The sequence below is a fragment of the Aquarana catesbeiana genome, linkage group LG04, assembly GCF_042186555.1.
Source record: "Aquarana catesbeiana isolate 2022-GZ linkage group LG04, ASM4218655v1, whole genome shotgun sequence".
Lineage (NCBI taxonomy): Eukaryota > Metazoa > Chordata > Amphibia > Anura > Ranidae > Aquarana > Aquarana catesbeiana.
Window position 1 is genome coordinate 686,664,911 of NC_133327.1, and position 21,099 is coordinate 686,686,009.

At 42.5% G+C, this 21,099-nt stretch overlaps 1 protein-coding gene across 1 annotated transcript in view; it reads left to right on the top strand.

The window, feature by feature from the left end:
• Window positions 1–21,099, top strand: part of ALK (ALK receptor tyrosine kinase) — a gene marked incomplete in the record, with an annotated part of 645,074 nt that overhangs the window by 433,642 nt on the left and 190,333 nt on the right. Inside the window, 1 exon segment of the mRNA XM_073628762.1 lies at window positions 6,625–6,725. Within this exon segment, the coding sequence (XP_073484863.1) occupies window positions 6,625–6,725 (101 nt within the window).

Genomic DNA, 21,099 nt, shown 5'->3' on the forward strand with positions numbered 1-21,099 from the left:
TTTATTATTATTTTTTTATTAGTAATTCATTCCGTTCTATTTGTTTAGATGCAGCATTTGTTATTTGTGATAATTTGTAACTTCGGATAAATTCGTATTCGTTATGTTCACTAACAGCCAAATTTGAAAGGAAATTCCAATACCTATAATTTAATAGTCATTATTTCAAATTTTCGGATTTTCTTCCTTATTTTCGGATTTTGGAATTTTCCAATTTCCAAATTTTCAAATTTTTGAATTCACATATTATCGAATTGACGAATTTCGATCACAACGTGACCCGAAAAGTGGAAAAAAAAAATGAATAAAACTAACACATTTTTTGGCAGTGCACATGTCTAAATTTTATGGCATAAAAATTACCCAATTTTTGGTAAAATATAAAAGACGAGGTTACACCAAGTAAATAGATACCCAACATGTCAAACCTTAAATTTGCGTGCGCATGGGAAATGGCGACAAATTTTAGTGCTCTATATTTTCCATCGCTCCGTCATGCGCGGCAATGTGTAACATGTGTATCACAATTTTTCGTGCTTGGGCGTGTATGTGGGGGATCAATTTTTTTTTTGGGGGGGGGGGGGATTTTATGTGCTTGGGTGTGACTTACATTTTTTTTTAATTTATTATTATTTTTTTTTTTTTAACCTAAGTAAAGTCCCATATGTGATGATTTTTTGGTGACAGGTTCTCTTTAGTTACCCACTTCCCACCCGTAGGCCGTCATGTGACGTCATGGTTTTGAGTGGTGATATCTGAATGATGGGTGCAGTGATGGGTATCATCCAGATATCATCTTTTTCGGCCGGCAATTCTGTGCACCGTAAGAACGATCATATCGGCAGTTCAGCCGCTTGATCATTCTTACAGGCGGCGGGAGGGGGATGTCCCCTCCCCGCTGCCCTCCGGTGCTTCTCCCGGCTCGCCCCTGCGATCAGCGAGCCGGAGAACGAATCGGTCGCCGACGGAAGTTGAGCAATAGAGATTTCTGGTGACCAGATGGTCCCCGGTCATCTCTATGACCCTCGGCGGGCCCGGGGCGTGATGTTATGACGTCACATCCGGGCCGGGGGATGTAAACAATGCCGGGGACGCCTTTCCAGCTTGGAGGAGAAATGTGGGGGTCTTATTGACTCCATCTCTTCATAAAGAGTACCTGTCGTGCCCTATTCCTATTACAAGGAATAAAATAGGAATAAAAGTGATCTAAAACATTTTTTTGGAAAGAGAAAGTGTAAAAATAAAAAAATAAAAAATAATGAATTAAAAAAAAAAATTAATAAATTTAAAGTGCCCCCCCGTCCCCACGTGCTCGTGCACAGAAACTAGCGCATACATAAGTCGCGCCCAGATATGTAAACGGTGTTCAAATCACACATGTGAGGTATAACCGCGAACGTTAGAGCGAGAGCAATAATTCTACACCAAGGCCTCCTCTGTAACTCCAAACTGGTAACCTATAAAAAAATGTTTAAAGCGTCACCTATGGAGATTTTTAGGTACCAAAGTTTGGCACCATTCCACGAGCCTGCGCAATTGTAAAGTGTGACGTGTTAGGTATCTATTTACTCGGCGTAACATCATCTATCACATTATACAAAAAAATCAGGCTAACTTTACTGTTTTTTTTTTTTTTTTTTTAATTCTTTAAACTGTTTTTATTTTTCCGCATTTGAAAATTTGATTCGCAAATACCGTGTGACATAAAAAGTTGCAACGACCGCCATTTTATTCCCTAGGATCTCTTCTAAAAAAAAACCATATATAATGTTTGGGGGTTCTGAGTAATTTTCTAGAAAAAAAAAATGAGGATTTCTACAGCAAAGTGCCAGAATTGGCCTGGATGGGAAGTGGTTAAACATCGGGGGGGTCCCAAAGGCCCCTGATTTCTCCCCTGTGCTCTACGGGGACCCAGATGTGAAGTTTTACCCTTTGCTTCTGGGTCAGCAAGTAGAAGGGGAGGAGAGCGGAGGCATGTCTGCCCAGGTCCCTCCCCCCTCTACTGAGCGGTACCCGCTATGGCGGTCCAGGGACTGCAGATGGTGGGGGCGCATGGACTGGGCAGAATGGGGGGCACCCCACTCTCCTCCCTACAGACCTGGCAGCGAAAGGGTTACCTTAATGCCAGGAGGCAGAGTCGGTGTTCCTGATCAAGTGAGTCTTTTTTTTTTTTTTTACCTTCCTCTGGATTAACTATGGGTATAGGGCTCAGTATATGACAGCTTTCTATTTATATAATGGTTGAATTATAAAATATATATATATATATATATATATATATATATATATATATATATATATATATATATATATATATATATATATATATATATATATATAATATATATATATATATTCATTTTCCCAATTTTTTTTTTTTTTTTTTTATACGAGAAATTATTTTTTTTATTTTTTTAAATTTTTATACGCAATTGCAATTTTTTTCTACAACGCTGTTCAGGGGGTGTTGGGTGAAATATCAGGGGTCTAAACAGACCCCTTACATCTCACCTTTGAGACAGAGAAAGGAATTGAGGACACAGATTCCTCAATCCCTTTCTCTGGAGCCTCATTTGCACGGAAGATGAATGAAGAGGCGACAGAGGATCCTGTTCATGCGTAAACTGAATCATAGTAAACACAATTTACCTTGCTTCAGCTATGAATGGACACAGGAGACATATGTACCGATCGCTCACTGTGATCAATTCAGAAAAAGAAGGGGCCGGCAAATTACATATTTAGCGGCCCCTTCCTCCACTTTCCATCTGCCTGCTGCCGGTGGAAGAGGAAACCATCAGCGCTGCAAGGGGGATAGGGGGGGTCCCAGGTACATAGTGGAGACTCTGATGTTGGTATCACATGGAGGGGGTTCAGTGCGGCGGGACGGGAGGACAATTACAGAACGATGCACTGTGTCTGTGTTTCCCCCTCCAGCAATTGAAAGCTGGCAGGAGGGAGAGGGAGAGAAACCGGCTTTTAGCTACTGGAGGGAAAGACACAGACACAGAGCATCGTTCTGTAATTGTCCTCACATCCCGCCCAGGGGCGGATCCAGGGGGGGGGCAACGGGGCAATTGCCACCCCCGAGAAATTTGTTGCCGGCCGGGTGACATAACGGGCGGCTCCGCTAGCGGGTGACACAGCGGGCGGCTCCGCTGGCGGGTGACATAGCCGGCGGCTCCTCGGGCAGGTAACATAGCCGGCGGACCAGGTGGTGCGGTTTGTGAGCGGGCGGCGCGATTTGTGGGCGGGCCGGGCTGCCAGGTGACTCAGTGTTTTGGAAGCTGGCCAATCAGTTAGCCAGGGGCAGGGGAGCAGAGAGATGAGATCATCTCTCTCCGCCAGCCCTGCATCCCTGCAGTAACTTCCGCCCTCAGTGGGCAGGCAGCAGAGAGATTACATTATCTCTCTGCTGCCTGACTCAGTCTGGGAGTCTGGGACACAGCAAGAGACAACCAAAACACCACCTCAACAGGCAAGTGACAATCCACAAGATGTGGCAGGTGACGTGGCAAGTTACAATCCGCAATATGTGGCAGGTGACGTGGCAAGTGACAATCCGCAATGTGTGGCAGGTGACGTGGCAAGTTACAATCCGCAATATGTGGCAGGTGACGTGGCAAGTGACAATCCGCAATGTGTGGCAGGTGACGTGGCAAGTTACAATCCGCAATATGTGGCAGGTGACGTGGCAAGTGACAATCCGCAATGTGTGGCAGGTGACGTGGCAAGTGGCAATCCGCAAGGTGTGGCAGGTGACGTGGCAAGTGACAATTCACAAGGTGTGGCAGGTGACGTGGCAATCCGCAAGGTGTGGCAGGTGACGTGGCAAGTGACAATTCACAAGGTGTGGCAGGTGACGAGGCAATCCGCAAGGTGTGGCAGGCGATGTGGCAAGTAACAATCTGCATCTGGTGGCAGGCAAGTGACAATCCACAAGGTGTGGCAGGTGATGTGGCAAGTGACAATCTGCATCTGGTGGCAGGCAAGTGACAATCCGCAACGTGGGGCAAGTGACGTGGCAAGTGACACACTCAGGGCTCCCACTGATTCTGCATTATGGTGAGTTGAACTATTTCATTTTATATTACAATGTAATAATAGAAATAATGCGCTTCAATCATCCTAACGCTGTAACAACCATTGTGCTGGGATGATTGAAGCGCCAACACCAGCCGTTTCCCCGATAAATTGCCCAGAAAAAAAACTGATTTTCTGGCAGTGCCCCTCCTGAGACAAGACTCTGGATCCGCCCATGATCCCGCCACTGATCTCCTTGCTGTCCAGGCCCCCCTGTGTGCCCGGGCCCCCTACAGGAGGCCCAGTGGTATTCGCTATCGGCAGTCTTGGTTGCAGCCTTCCCATATTCTACTATGGGAACCCCAATGTCTTTTAAAATCATGGTAGGCTAGGCTTTCTAATTAGCAAGCCCAGCATCAGCTTTTTGTTGCCTTCCTCTGGATCAACTGTGTCTAGTGTTCTGTATACAGAGGTTTATTCTATTATTTATTTTCTCTTTTGGTTGCACTAGATAGACTTGTGTCAACCAGACAAACTATGGAACTAAATCCCTGATAGCCGTTAGTATATTACACTACAGCTCTGCAGGGATGTAGTGACCAGCAGATGGAGCCGTAGTGCCCAGTGGGGGACGCCGGCATCCGACACACTGGGAAGTGACAGATGATGATGATACTTCTGTGAGAAATGGACGATCGGAAGTCCGAGCCTCCTGGATGCCATCCATGTAATATTCATCTTATTTTACAGGCTAGTTTATTTTTTGTTTTATGTTTTTTTTATATAATAATAATAATAATAATAATAATATGGTCTCTTTCTTCATTTTACTATTTTGCTGAATCGTAGAAATCATCTGATGAAATTGTGTCACCAAAATAATCAGATCACATTATCTCTCTTCTCTCTCCTTTTCTCTCCTCTCTTTTCTCCTCTTCTCTGTACTCTTCTCATCTCTTTCTCCTTTTCTCCTCTTCTCGCTTCTCCCATTTTCTCTGTTCTCTCTTCTCTCTTCTTTTATCCTCTCTTCTTCTCTCTAATCTCATCTTCTCTCTTTTCTTTCTCTCTTCTTTTCTCTTTTCATCTCCTCTCTGTTCTCTTCTCTTTTCACCTCTTCTCTGTTCTACCTTCATCTCTCCCCTTCTCTCTTTTCTCTCCTTCTCTCTTTTATCATCTCTCCTCTTCTCTCCACTTTCCTCTTGTCTTTTCTCCTTTTCTCTTCTCTTCTTTTTCCTCTCTTTTCTCGTCTTTTCGCTTCTCTCATCTTCTCCATTCTCCCTTCTTATGACCTCTTTTTTTTTCTTCTCTCTTCTCTCCTCTCTTTTCTCTTCTCCTCTCCCCTCTTCTCTCCTTTCTTCTTCTCTGTATTCTCCTCTTCTCTTTTATATTATCTTCTCTCCTCTTTTCCTCTCCTCTCTGTTCTCTTCTCCTCTTGTCTGTTCTTCTTTCGTCTCTCCTCTTCTCTCTTCTTTCCTCTTCTCTATTCTCTCATCTCTTTTCTCCTCTTCTCTCTTCTTCTCTCTTCTATCCTTTTTTTCCTCTCTTCTCTTCTTCTCTCTTTTCTCCCCGTCTTGCTTCTCTCATCTTCTCTATTCTCCCTTTTTCTCTCCTCTTTTCTCTTGTCGCCTCCCCTTTCTCCTGTTCTCCTCTCCCATCCTCTCTTTTCTCCTCTCTTCTTTCCTCTTCTCTTTTCTATCATCTTCTCTCTTTTCCTTTCTCTCCTCTTTCCACCTCTCCTCTGTTCTATTTTCTTTTCTCCTTTTCTCTGTTCTCCCTTTATCTCTCCTCTTCTGTCTTTTCTCCCCTCCTCTATTCTTTCCTCTTCTCTTTTCTATCATCTTCTCTCTTCTCTTTTTACCTCATCTCTGTTCTTTTTTCTTTTCTCCCTTTCTCCTCTTCTCCGCTCTCCCTTTATCCCTCCTCTTCTCTCTTTTCTCTTCCCTCCTCTCTTCTTTCCTCTTCTCTATTCTCTCATCCCTTTTCTCGGCATCTCTCTTTTCTCCTCTTCTCTCTTCTATCCTCTTTTTTTTTTTCTTCTCTTCTTCTCTCTCTTTTCTCATCTTTTTGCATCTCTCATCTTCTCTGTTCTCCCTTCTTCTCTACTCTTTTTTCTCTTCTCACCTCTTTTCCCCTCTTTTTTCTCTTTTTTTCCTCTCCCCTCCTCTCTTCTCTCCTCTTCTCTTTTTTATCATCTTCTCTCTTTTCTCTTCTTTCCTCTTTTCACCTCCTCTCTGTTCTCTTTTCTTTTCTCCTCTTCTCTCTTTTCTCCTCTTCTCTCTCCCTCTCTCTTCTCTCCCCCTCTCTCTTCTCTCCCCCTCTCCTTTTCTCTCTTTTTTTCTCCTTTTCTCTCTTTTTTTTCTCCTCTTCTCTCTTTTCTCCTTTTCTCTCTTTTCTCCTTTTCTCTCTTTTCTCCTTTTCTCTCTTTTCTCCTTTTCTCTCTTTTCTCCTCTTCTCTCTTTTCTCCTCTTCTCTCTTTTCTCCTCTTCTCTCTTTTCTCCTCTTCTCTCTTTTCTCCTCTTCTCTCTTTTCTCCTCTTCTCTCTTTTCTCCTCTTCTCTCTTTTCTCTTCTCTCTTTTCTCCTCTTCTCTCTCGGTCATGCAGATTCTGTGCTCCTCCTGAACACCAGAGACTCTCCGATGTTGCAGAGTTCTGTAATGACCAACGTGCTCTACCCATCCCCCCTGAAGAACGCCACCTGCGAGGTAAGTGACACCAGGGTAGAAATTAAACGTTCGGAACACCCAACAAAGACCGATCCAACACTCTTCTAAGGAAGAGAGGTCATGTGACTACATGCAGACCCCGCCCCTCTACTCATTAGAGTGGTAATAAACCCAAAAAACAAACATTTATTATATTGCAGATTACCAATTCTTACATGTGACGGCTGCATTTGTTTTCTTTTTTTAAACTTCCTTTCTTCTATTTTCATCTGGTGATCCAGCCAGCAAGTCTATTGTGTGTTTTTTTTTTTTTTTTTTTTTTTTTTTTTTTTACAAGCTCTCCAGCAGAACATACCAGTTTACACAGATGAGACAAACCATTCAACACTAACAGGGGTGCTTACAATGATCCGCTTTTATTTATTATGTAAAGCCTTTATCCCAAAAGGAAAAAAAAAAACAGTTTGCTATAAACTGTGAGCTGGAGTTTGGCTTCAATTTGTTAGTGTATCTAAATCTGCCAGTACCGTTAATATCCCCCTCCCCCCCGACTGACAATTCTGCTGTGCTCCTTCATCCAGAGTGTGGGGGGGGCGCTCTAATATAGGAATATACAGTAGGAGGGGTGTTACTGGCCAGATCACCAGGTGAAAACAGAGGGGGGGGGACGAAAAAGAAAAGGAATGCAGCCGCCACATCTAATGATTGATATATTACTATTACTTACACCGACTTTCTACTGCGCTCCTTTTATTTTCACCCTTTAACACATCTCACCCCCTTTTTTTTTTTATGTCTCTACTTGCCGGCTTTAAATAAAATTGGCAACACGCATTCAGCTCTAATTTGTTCTAGAAATAAACGGCAGGTATCCGCCGCGGCCGCCATGAATAATATATAAAGTACAACCGGCGGTATAGAAAACCGCAGAAACAAGATTTTTACATATAAAAAAAAAAAGCTCTTTAATAATTAAATCTCCCCCACAGGGGCCTCTTTGTTCCATTGAAGAGCTCTGAAATACGTTCCCGAGAAACGCTCGGCGGCGCTGCGCTCCTCCATTCATCAGCTTTTTGTGTAGCGGTAATTAAACCGACGCCACGGACACAATATTTCTACCGTTCCCTTCGGGGTTGTGTAATGTAAATATTAGCCGATGTGCGAAAAAAAAAAAACACATTTTCCGGAATTCTCCTCGTTTTCTCTGTATGGTGGAAAATTTTTATTGGCTTGTGATTGCCAGTGTGAGGTGCTGAGGTTGTCAGCAATGGCGGGGCGGTAGGTGGGCGGAGCTGAGAACGTCTTAAGATGTCTACTGGGGGTTCCCAAGATATTCAACGTGCGAACATGGCTTTTGTGGTTGAGGACTGTGCGACATAAAAAAAAAATGGCAACACCCACCATTTTATTCTCTAGGGCCCCTGCTTAAAAAAATATATATATATATTGGTTTGAAAAACCGCTGCGCAAATATTGTGTGACATTAAAAAATTGGAACACTCACCATTTTGTTCTCTAGGGCCTCTGCTTAAAAAAAAAAAAAAAATATATATTGGTTCGAAAAACCGCCGCGCAAATATTGTATGGCATAAAAAAAAAAAATGGCAACACCCACCATTTTATTCTCTACGGCCTCTGCTTTAAAAAAAAATATAAATATAATATATATGTATGTGTGTGTGTGTATGTGTATATATATATATATATATATATATATATATATATATATATATATATATATATATATATATATATATATATATATATATATATATATATATATATAAAATAAATATATATATTAGGGGGAGATTTAGGCTCTTTTCACACCTGAGCAATCTGAATTGCGGGCGGAATCGGAACCACTTGACCTCCGGAAGATTTACCCCACTTTATGACCAGGCCATTTTTTGTGATACGGCACTCCATTACTTTAACTGACAATTGTGCAGTCGTGCAACAATTCACCCAAATAAATGTATAAAATTGATATCCTTTTTTTTTTTTTTTACCCAGAAATAGAACTTTTGGTGGTATTTGATCACCTCCTGGGTTTTTTTTTTTTTTTTGTTTTGTTTTTTGTTTTTTTTGTGCCATCAACAAAAAGACAGTTTTGAAAATAAAACAATATTTTTTTTTACTTTCTGCTATAAAACCTATCCAATAAAAACAAACAAACAATTTCTTCATCAATTTAGGCCAATTTGTATTTTGCTAGATATTTTTGGTAAAAAAAAATATCCCAATAAGTGTATATTGATTGGTTTGTGCAAAAGTTATAGCGTTTATTTATTTATTTTTGCGCTATAAAAGACAATTTTGAAAATAAAACTATTTTTTTTTTTTTTTACTTTCTGCTATAGAACACATTCAATAAAAAAAATGTAAAAAAAAAAAATCGAATTTCTTCATCAATTTAGGTCAATATGTATTTTGCTAGATATTATTATTTGGCAAAAAAAAATCCCAATAAGTGTATATTGATTGGTTTGTGCAAAAGTTATATCTCCTACAAACTATGGGATATATGCTATAATTTTGATTGTTTTTTTTTCTTTTATATACTAGTAATGGTGGTGATCAGCGACTTATAGCAGGACTGTGATATTGCGGCGGACAATCTGACAGGAAACAGTGACACTATTACAGTAATCGGTGCTAAAAATGACAATTGCGCGGTCATGCAACAATCCACCCAAATAAATTTATAAAATTGATGATCTTTCCCCCCCCCCCCACAAATAGAGCTTTCTTTTGGTGGTATTTGATCACCTCCGCGGTTTTTTTTTTTTTTGTTCTTTTTTTTTTTTTTTTTTTTGCTCTATAAAAGACAATTTTGAAAATAAAACAATATTTTTTACTTTCTGCTATAAAACACATCCCATAAAAAAAAATTGAAACAAAAAAAAGCAAATTTCTTCATCAATTTAGGTCAATATGTATTTTGCTAAATATTATTATTTGGTAAAAAAAAAAAAATCCCAATAAGTGTATATTGATTGGTTTGCACAAAAGTTATAGTGCCTACAAACTATGGGATAGATACTGGAATTTTGATTATTATTTATATATATTTTGACTGTGATATTGTGGCGGACAATCTGACACTAACTGACACTTTTGTCATTTTTTGACACTAATACAGTGGAACCTCGCATTGCTAGTAACGAGGTTAACGAGTGTTTCACAATACGAGCACTGTGTTTTTAAAAATCGTAACTGGGTTTGCGAGTGTTGCCTCGCAAAACGAGCACAATTCAGGCCAAAGCGTTGTGCAGTACCGCTTTTGGCCTGAGGTGGGGGGTTCGGAATTTCACGGAAAGGCCCGAGGACAGCACGGCTGACCTCGGCAAATCTTGGGTAGGAAGTCTTTCCGAGGTTTGCTGAGGTCAGCTGAAGTGTCCTCGGCCCTTTCGGCCGTTTCCGAGGCTCTCCGGCGCCCCCCCCCCACCTCTGGCCGCATGCGGTATTGCATCCCATTGAAGTCAATGCGGAACAAATTATTTTCGTTTCCATTGACTTCAATGGGAAAACTCGCTTTGATATGCGAGTACATTGGATTACGAGCATACTACTGGAATGGATTATGCTCGTAATCCGAGGTTCCACTGTACAGTGATCAGTGCTAAAAATATGCACTGTCACTGTACTAATGACACTGGCTGGGAAGGGGTTAGCATCTAGGGGCAATCAAGGGGATTTTCAGGCCTCATGTACACTGCTGCTGGTAAACAGACGTTTAGGAGCAGTTGGGCTTTTTTTTCAGCTGCTCCTGAACTCTCCTCCATGTTATCTTATCAGTACATGTACACGGGATCGTTTATAGTCGTTTCTAGGCAGTTGCGTTTATAGGCTTTTTTTGGAACGCAAAAAAATGGGTTCAGAAGCTGAGTTTAGAGGCATTTCAAGCGTCAAACGCTTCTAAATGCGGTAACTCACGTTTAGCCGCGTTTCGTTTACAGGTGGTTTTAATTTCTGGTTATTTAACCACTTCCCGCCCTATAGCGGATTGACGTCCGGGAAGTAGTTCCGTTATCCTGACTGGGCGTCATATGACGTCCAGCAGGATAACATGCCGCCGCGCGCCTGTGGGGGCACGCATCGTGGCGATCGGTGGAGCGGTGTGCCACCGATCTTGGTAAAGAGCCTCCGGCGGAGGCTCTTTACCACGTGATCAGCCGTGTTCAATCACAGCTGATCACGCTGTCAATGGGAAGAGCCGTTGATCGGCTTTTCCTCACTCGCGTCTGACAGACGCGAGTAGAGGAGAGCCAATCAGCGGTTCTCCTGATGGGGGGTCTGCGCTGATTGTTTATCAGCACAGCACCCCCTCAGATCACCTCACTGGACCACCAGGGATCGCCACTAGGACCACCAGGGAAAGGGGCAACATGTGGATGGCCAGGTATGTACCCCATGGCCATCCACATGTGCCCAATGTGCCCAATCTGTGCCAATCAGTGCCCACAAATGGGCACTGATTGGCACCATTATGTTTTAGTTATGCCCAGCAATGCCACCAATACAGTTTATCAGTGCCACCAATCAGTGTCATCAGTGCCACCTGTCATTGCCCATCAGTCCCATCTGTGCCCATCAGTGCCCATTAGTACCCACCTATCAGTGCCACCCATATGTACCAATCAATGCCACCTATGAGTGCCCATTACTGCCGCTTATGAGTGCCCATCGGTGCCACATATGAGTGCCACCTATCAGTGCCACATACCAGTGCCACCTATCAGTGCCCATCAGTCCCACCTATCAGTGCCACATACCAGTGCCACCTATCAGTGCCCATCAGTCCCACCTATCAGTGCCCATCATCAGTGCCCATCAGTGCCACCTCATCAGTGCCACCTCATCAGTGCCCATCAGTGCCGCCGTATCAGTGCCCGTCATTGAAGAAGAAAACTTACTTATTTACAAATAATTTTAACAGAAACAAAAAAAAACTTGTTTTTTTTTTTTTAAATTTCGGTCTTTTTTTATTTGTTGCGCAAAAAATAAAAACCGCAGAGGTCATCAAATATCACCAAAAGAAAGCTCTATTTGTGGGAACAAAATGATAAAAAATGTGTTTGGGTACAGTGTAGCATGACCGCGCAATTGTCATTCAAATTGCGACAGCGCTGAAAGCTGAAAATTGGTCTGGGCGGGAAGGTGTCTAAGTGCCCGGTATTGAAGTGGTTAAAAAAAAAAAAAAACTTCTAAACGCAAACGCAGCAAAATGCTGAAAATCGCTGCTAAACGCGGCATGTAAACGCAGCAAAACTGACGTTTTAAACGTGGGTTGCTATCTGTCAAGTTAAATCGTTCAGGAGAGGGTAAACCACGTCCCCGTGTACATGAAGCCTTAGGGAGAAGAAACAGCCAGATCGCTGTTCTTTAGTACACAGAGTTCTGTGTGTGATTGGACACAGCCAATTGGCCGGTTTTAGCTGAAATGATTGTCCAATCACAGCACAGGTCAGTGTAGGGGGTGCATAATAGAATGGAAGGAAAATTGGGCTGACCAGGCGGAGGGGGGGGGAGCTGGATCATGGATGGTGTCCCTTTTGTAGGGTGATCTCCATTCTGTTGTACAGTCTGGGCGTTCTCTTCCTGGCTGGGGGGGTGGGGCGATGCATAGGAAGAGCTAGCCATGAAGTCCTCCATTGGGTGGTGGTAAGATAATCTCAGTGGGCCCCAGCTTTGGCCAGATTCTGCAATGTTAGGGTGTGTCAAAGCCTGGATCTGAACCTATGACCTCCTTCTGAGCAACCTGAGATGATGGACAACTTCCTGGACAATTGCTTGGACAATCTTGTCTTGCTCCTCATTTCTGGTGAACCTTAAACCCTTTGCTCCTCCCATGAACTTCCTGATAGAAAGCCATGTCTCTGCACTTTCTGTTTGCCAGATTATTGTGCTCTCTCAAGGCAATATCTCACTCTTGTCTCTCCTGCTACTGTCCGTATCTTCGCTATCACTCGTTACCGGCCTTTGGCTTGTTCCTCAACTACTCTTCCACTTGATCCCAACCTGCACCACTTGTTATCCACCTTTAGCTTCTTTACTGCCTATGCTTCTGTTTCACCCCAACCTGTTATATCTGCTACTGGACCCCGGCTTGCTCACCTCCTGGTGGGGTGATCCTGAGGACCGTGGCCTTGGTACTAACACACAGCAAAAACCATCTTTACCATCAGGATCTCTGGTGAATACCAGTTAGTACTTAGACCCTGCACCTCGAGTGAGCCCATGTCATCTGCCAGGGTGACCTGCTTGTATACCTATCCAGCTGGTCGGTGGGAGCCTCTCTACTGCTATAGCTGCTGTTCTTTGAGCCTGACCCCTGACCGTGATAGGGTCATGGTCTATGAGAGTAGCCTATGCAGAGACTCTGACTCAAGACACTGTCACCAATGGTGGACCATAACCTATGCATAGACTCTGACTCAAGACACTGCCAACAATGGTGGACCATAACTTATGCAGATACTCTGACTCAAGACACTGCCAACAATGGTGGACCATAAGCTATGCATAGACTCTGACTCAAGACACTGCCAACTATGGTGGACCATAACCTATGCAGATACTCTGACTCAAGACACTGCCAACAATGGTGGACCATAACTTATGCAGATACTCTGACTCAAGACACTGCCAACAATGGTGGACCATAACCTATGCGTAGACTCTGACTCAAGACACTGCCAACAATGGTGGACCATAACCTATGCATAGACTCTGACTCAAGACACTGCCAACTATGGTGGACCATAACCTATGCAGAGACTCTGACTCAAGACACTGCCAACAATAGTGCACCATAACCTATGCAGAGACTCTGACTCAAGACACTGTCACCAATGGTGGACCATAACCTATGCATAGACTCTGACTCAAGACACTGCCAACTATGGTGGACCATAACCTATGCAGAGACTTTGATTCAAGACACTGCCAACAATGGTGGACCATATCCTATGCAGAGACTCTGACTCAAGACATTGCCAACAATGGTAGACCATATCCTATGCAGAGAATTTGACTCAAGACACTGCCAACAATGGTGGACCTATTGGGGACCATAACCTATGCAGAGACTCTGACTCAAGACACTGCCAACAATAGTGGACCATATCCTATGCAGAGACTCTGGCTCAAGTCACTGCCAACAATGGTGGACCTATGGTGGACCATGTGTTTTCTAGGTGCTAGGAATAGGTCGTAGAGGTGAATACGCAGGGAAGTTCACGTTCTCAAAGTTCCATGGTGGCACCAGAAACTCTTCCGGTTTTGTTCAGTAATGCAGTATAAAGTAAGGGTGCAGGGCGGAATGCTACAAACTGTGCCAACCAATCAGAAGCCCCCTACCGCCAATCTGACTTCAGGGGGGCTCCTTGTTATATCATGCATTGCAGCATTTTACTCAATCTCTGCATATTGACTTCTCTTTATTGCCTTGACATGATTACATTTTCAAGTCCTTGATGAACCATACGGGTACTGCTGAGTGTAATTAACGTTTTAATTAAGAAAAGCGTATGCCCGCCACTTCACTGCCCTACAGATACAAATGCATTGCGCCGTGTTGGCAGAATTCAGGATTAAATAACCTGAAATAAAGAGGACCTGTCACAGTAGTCCTTGGACAGAAAAGAAAGTTCAGCCCCTCCCGATGTACAGCAGCACAGGAACTCGTTCATATTCTCAGTATGTGAAATAAAAGACAAAAAAAGGCATTTCACCAAAAACAGGTTTAACCATTTCAATACCGAACACTTTACCCCCCTTCTTGCCCAGGCCAATTTTCAGCTTTCAGCGCTATCGCACTTTGACAATTGCACGGTCATGCCACACTGTACCAAGATGAAGTTTTTATCATTTTGTTCACACAGATAAAGCTTTCTTTTGGTGGTGTTTAATCACCTTTTTTTTTTTTTTGCGAAATAAAAAAAAGAACAAAAAAAAAATTTTTTTTTATGTTTTTGTTTCTGTTATAACATTTTGTAAATAAATAATCTTTCTTCATAAATTTAGATCAAAATGTATTCTGCTCCATTTCTTTGGTAAAAAAAAAAAAAAAAAAACTCAAATCAGTGTATATTATTTAGTCTGTAGGAAAGTTATTAAAGAGTCCACAAACTGCGGGATATACAGTAAAACCTTGGTTTGAGAGCGTTTAGCAAGACAAGCAAATTTATTTAATGAATTTTGACTTGATGAACAAGCTACTCTTTATATACAAGTAGTGTCACGTTACAACTGAGTATAAAAGAGAAGAGAGGCGCCTCCTAAGTGTAGCAATATGGTTACATTTAATGAAGATACAACATTTAGCAACTCCCATGGTTGATGATTAAAAGAGGCACATCTAAGTATGGAGGCATCCGGGGAAAAGCTGTCCACATAGACCGTCCTCCGCACCGCCATCGACCTCATTCCTTCCACGAGCGATTCAAGCCTTGCTTTCAGATCACTCTACTGCAGGGTGGTCTTCCCGGTCACGATTACAGACTGACAGCGGTGAGAGCCGGCGGTGCGGAGGACGGTCTATGTGGACAGTTTTCCCCCGGATGCTGCATACTTAGATGTGCCTCTTTTAATCATTATCCATGTGAGTTGCTAAATGTTTTTACCTTCATTAAATGTAACCATATTGCTACACTTAGGAGGCGCCTCTCTTCTCTTTTACATTCTGGAGCTCCTGCTGGATTTTGTTTCTAATCCCCCTGTGGAGGCTTCCATTTGTAGATGGACATTTTATAGCGATGTGATTGGTTGTGTAACCATAATCTTTTTATATGGACTATGAACTGAAGGACCTATGAATAAATGGTTGTGGAACGAATCATCTGAGTTTCCATTATTTCTTATGGGGAAATTCGCTTTGAGATAAGAGTGCTTTGGATTACAAGCATATTTCTGAGACGAATTATGCTCACAGTCCAAGGTTTTACTGTATCTGAAAATGTACCAATCCTGACGGCCGATCTCATTTTTTGAGGCTCAAACACCAGAACAGCACAAAAAAAACCCCAAATGACCCCTTTTTGGAAAGTAGACAGTCCAAGGTATTTAGTAAGAGGCATGGTAAGTTGTTTTTTTTTTTTTTGTAATTTTAATTTTTTTGCCACAATGTTTTTGGAAAATAAAGAAAAAAAAAAATGTTTTCATGATTTTTCTTTTTTTTTTAATTATATATTTTGTTACGTACTGTCACCAGTGTAGTACTGTGTAGTACAGCAACACTATACAACTGGTGTGGAGGTGATCAGGGACACTAACTGATGACAGTATTTTAAAAAAAATGTAAATATTTTTTTATACATTTTTTTTCTTTTTAAATATTTCTTTTAATGTTTTTTTTTAATATTTTTTTCTTTTTAAATATTTCTTTTAATGTTTTTTTTTTTTTTTTATATTTTTTTCTTTTTAAATATTTCTTTTAATGTTTTTTTTTTTAAATATTTTTTTCTTTTCTTTTAATGTTTTTTTTATATTTTTTTCTTTTTAAATATTTCTTTTATTTATTTTTTATATATATACAGTGACTACTACTACTGGAAGGTAATCGGGATTTTTTTTTACACCACATTATGATTGCTTACAACAGTCATGTTTGTGAGCAATGTGACCATTCTTACTAGGGGCTCCTAACCATATGCTCAAAAATAGTGAATGGGGCACCAGGCAGATAAGGATAATCCGGTACTGATTATTAAAATGTATTATTCCCCATTTAAGATTAGGTTGGGTTTAACATCTTCCTCTGCTATAACCAATTCTTTTTTTTTTTTTTTTTTTTTTTTAGCCCAGACATGTTTTGTAAAATATGAAAATTTATGGTTGAGAACATCTTTTTTTCACTCTCCGGCTGATAGCGGCCCACAATGGGGCATTGAGCTGGAGCCCTCTGGAGAAATGAGATTACGTTCTGTCAGCTAGTCACCGAGACGCCCGATTAACCCCGCGGTCAGGGTGGACGCACCAGATCAGAATGTGGCATTCGAAGGGTAAACCAGCCCAAGGCTATCGCCTCTCAGTCAGAAGCTGCCCTGTAATTGCTGAGCTTAAGCAGAGCCTTAATTATCCCTAATGTGCATGTCATCCTCCTCCCCGTAATTGTATGGAATTTTGCTGCTAACAGACTGACAAATGAGGAAGTGCAGCAAATCAAGTCACTGGCTCTTGACCCGCTAGCTCTACCACCACCAGTAATTAACAATGGGGCCACCCTGTGATTAAATGAGTTGGTACAGCTGAGTGACAGGAGGTCAGATCAGGGTTGCCCTTCCAAGAGGAGCTGTCATCGATTTGGACAAGCTAGTTAAAGCTCATGAGAAATCAACATAAACCCGAGACGGTCCTGCGATCCATGAGGAGGAGAAGGTGAAGGTCCACCTGGAAACGCGTAGAAAACTCTGATGGTTTTAATAAAATGCAGGCACTTGATGTGAGCACATTTTCAGCTTGGGCTTTATTACTACCATGGTAACATAAACTCTACCAACTCCGAGGCTGGAACTGTGCATGATGACCCAACTGACCACAAGAAAGGGTGACTGAAGTAAGGCCAAGGAGGCTATTAATACACAAGAGCCGGTGTGGAACAAACCCGGCCATTAATCCAGATTGGATGAACATCACCCATTGGGTGTTCCACCATCCACCTGATGGATGGTGACTTTGAAGCACCAGATTTCAGGAGTGAGAAAGTTTTCCATGAGCCTTTGCCACTGTGAAGTATTACAAGGTGTATCCCCGCCATGAATCTAGGTTCTAAATCATTTAGAGGAGCTTCCAGGCAACGACTTCTTAGTTCTCTACGTTTTATGATAGACATTGCTCTCTGCAATTCAAACGGGCTTTCTGAAACTTGGCATTATCTGTTACCGCTCTCTAGTGAAGGGATAGGCTACATTCTCAGTGATGTCACTGCTCTCTAGTGAATGGATAGGCCACATACTCAGTGATGTCACCGGTCTCTAGTGAATGGATAGGCTGCATTCTCAGTGATGTCACTGCTCTCTAGTGAATGAATAGGCTGCATTCTCAGTGATGTCACCGCTCTCTAGTGATTGGATAGGCTGCATTCTCAGTGATGTCATCGCTCTCTAGTGATTGGATAGGCTTCATTCTCAGTGATGTCACCGCTCTCTAGTGATTGGATAGGCTGCATTCTCAGTGATGTCATCGCTCTCTAGTGATTGGATAGGCTTCATTCTCAGTGATGTCACCGCTCTCTAGTGATTGGATAGTCTGCATTCTCAGTGATGTCACCGGTCTCTAGTGAAGGGATAGGCTGCGTTCTCAGTGATGTCACCGCTCTCTAGTGAATGGATAGGCTGCATTCTCAGTGGGGTCATCGCTCTCTAGTGAAGGGATAGGCTGCATTCTCAGTGATGTCACCGCTCTCTAGTGAATGGATAGGCTGCATTCTCAGTGATGTCACCGCTCTCTAGTGAATGGATAGGCTGCATTCTCAGTGATGTCATCGCTCTCTAGTGAAGGGATAGGCTGCATTCTCAGTGATGTCACTGCTCTCTAGTGAAGGGATAGGCTGCATTCTCAGTGGTGTCATCGCTCTCTAGTGAAGGGATAGGCTGCATTCTCAGTGATGTCACTGCTCTCTAGTGAATTAATAGGCTGCATTCTCAGTGATGTCATCGCTCTCTAGTGAAAGGATAGGGTGCATTCTCAGTGATGGCACTGGTCTCTAATGAATATGTTTAACTACCTCCCTCCCGCCGTATAGACAAATTACGGTGTGCGGGATGCTCTGTTGCTCTGGGACGACGTCCTATGACATCGCCCCAGTCTTATCAACGCTTGCATGGAACATGGCACGACCCCGATCTCAGTAAAAAGCCAATGATGCAGCTATTTTCCCATGTGATCAGCTGTGTCCAATCACAGCTGATCACATGTAAAAAAGGAAATGCCGCTGATCGGCTCTCATCGCTTCACATTGACAAGGCATTTCCACACAGGGGAGATGTGATGCCAATCTGTGCCCATCAGTGCTTGCTCATCAGTGCCACCAATCCATGCCGCCTATCCGTGCTGCCTATCATTGCCCATAAGTGCTGCCTATCAGTGATGCATATCAGTGCCGCCTATCAGTGCTGCATATTAGTGCCGCCTATCAGTGCCAATCAGTACCCATAAGTGCCACATAATAGTGCCTCCTCATCAGTGCCCTTCAGTGCCACCTCATCAGTGCACATCAGTGAAGGAGAAAAATTACTTATTTACCTAATTTTCTGACAGAAACGAAGAAACACTTTTTTTTTTCAAAATTTTCAGTCTTTTTTTCGTTTTTTTTTTTTTTTTTTAGCAAAAAATTTAAAACCCAGCCATGAGTAAATACCACCAAAAGAAAGCTCTATCTGTGGGAAAAAAATTATAAAAATGTCATATGGGTACAATGTGTCAGAAACCATGAAATCAGGCCGAGACAGAAGTACAGTTAAATCACACTTGTTTAATAATAAAAGTAAAAAGAACAAACGTAGTGAAAACATGGCCAAAGTTCAGTAACCAGAACAGATAGTCAGCCAAGCCAGAAGTCAGGGATCAATGTAGTGGAACGGCAAGCAGGATCTGGAGCCAGAAGGGATGTCAAAAAAGCCAGTCTTGAACAGGAATGTAGGAGATAGTCTCTGTGATGTTGACCAAGGCGAAGGCAGAGCTCCTCTGGACTGTACGGCTTAAGTAGGCAGGACTGACGAGCAGGATATCATCAACAGCTGAGTAACTGTGGAGAGAAAGGAGCTGGCAAGTAGCCGACAGCTGAGCGGCCAGCTCAGAGAAGGAAGGGCTGAGCCCAGCCCTGACACAATGATACATGACCGCGCAATTGTTATTCAAAGTGTGACAGCGCTGAAAGCTGAAAATCTGGCATTGGCGGGAAGGGGGTGAAAGCCGGTATTTAATTGGTTAACGATATATTTTATGGATTTTCGTAGAAAAGTTGTGCAAAAGAAAAAAAAAAACCTTATTAGGAAAGAAAAGAAAAAATATAAACCTAAGAGTTCCCTCCAACTGCACCATCGTTGTGTTCTTTTTTTAGTCGTCGAGTGTTTGTTGTCAGCTGCTACAATTACTTCCCGGAATGGAACCATCACATGGCCAAGCTGTCACTCCATCTCCAAACGGTCAATTAGGAGATCTCGCGGGTGACAGCTATTTTAATGAATTATCTGTTTCGTAGAGTTAGAAGAAGATGAATATCCTCACCACCCCATCCTCCAGACAGGCTGTAAACATCTTGTCTATTTAACCAGATAAGCCGTTTTTTTTTTTTTTTGCTCCAGCAATTAATAGTATTCGGCATCTTCCCGGTTTATAATGGAGAGGTCTTTGAGTAATGGCCGGGCCCATCCAGGGGAAGGGGGGGGGGGGGAGGGTCTTCCTGCCGTCCCATCCATCTTCCCGGTTTTGTAATCACAGCTGTAATATTTGCTGATGGTGAAACCACAGGACGGTCCATTAGCCGAATACAAACAACCCAACCAACGCCCAAGTCGCCATTTTTTTAATTGAACTTTTTATCAAATTGATATGCTTTTCCAGCGTGCTAAATCTTCTCACGCGGCTAAATTAATGAGGTTACGGCGGTTTCACCGATCTTAATCGCCCCGTAAAAAAATAATGGAGGGAACAAAAATGACTTTATTTATGGCGGAAGTCTTGCAGAGTAGCATATGCGGTGTCCAAATTGTCATTAACAGATTACTATAAATTAAAGTAATGTATCAATGTGTGACTTTATTGCATTATCCTCGCCAACTGCTGGCCTGTTGTGTTAACGTAATTTTATGGCGTTATTACTGTTTATGTTGTTGTAGCCGTCCTTGTTGGGATCCATTTTTTTTTTTGTTGTTGTTTATTATTATAAGCTAAACTCCAGGTGAGCAGCTAAATGTCATCTTACCTGACAAAGCTAATGCTACAAGTGTTCTGTTCAGCCAGTCCTGTGATCTTTGCACCCCTGCCAAACAGCACAGGACTGTCCTTGACCTCCACTCCCTGGTCACTTATATTTTCAATAGTCTGAGCAATACAGGCACATGTATTGGATGCTCCCAACACCGAAAGCTCCCTGCCATCATTCTTGACTGTTCCTGTCCTCCTTGGAGTTTTTGCTGTCCCCAATTTAGGGCAGTCCTGCCTTTTTCTCCATGATATATGATGCATTTAAAATGCAACAGGGAGTGTGGGAGCTCCTTATAATGGGCATAGCAGGTGTGCAGACCCGGGAACTCAGCACAGGGATGGTGGGAGCTCCTCATAATGGGAACAGCAGGTGTACAGACCCGGGAACTCAGCACAGGGATGCTCGGAACACCTCATAATGGGCTCAGAAGATGTATAGACCCAGAAGCTCAGCACAGGGACGGTTGAAACCCCTCATAAT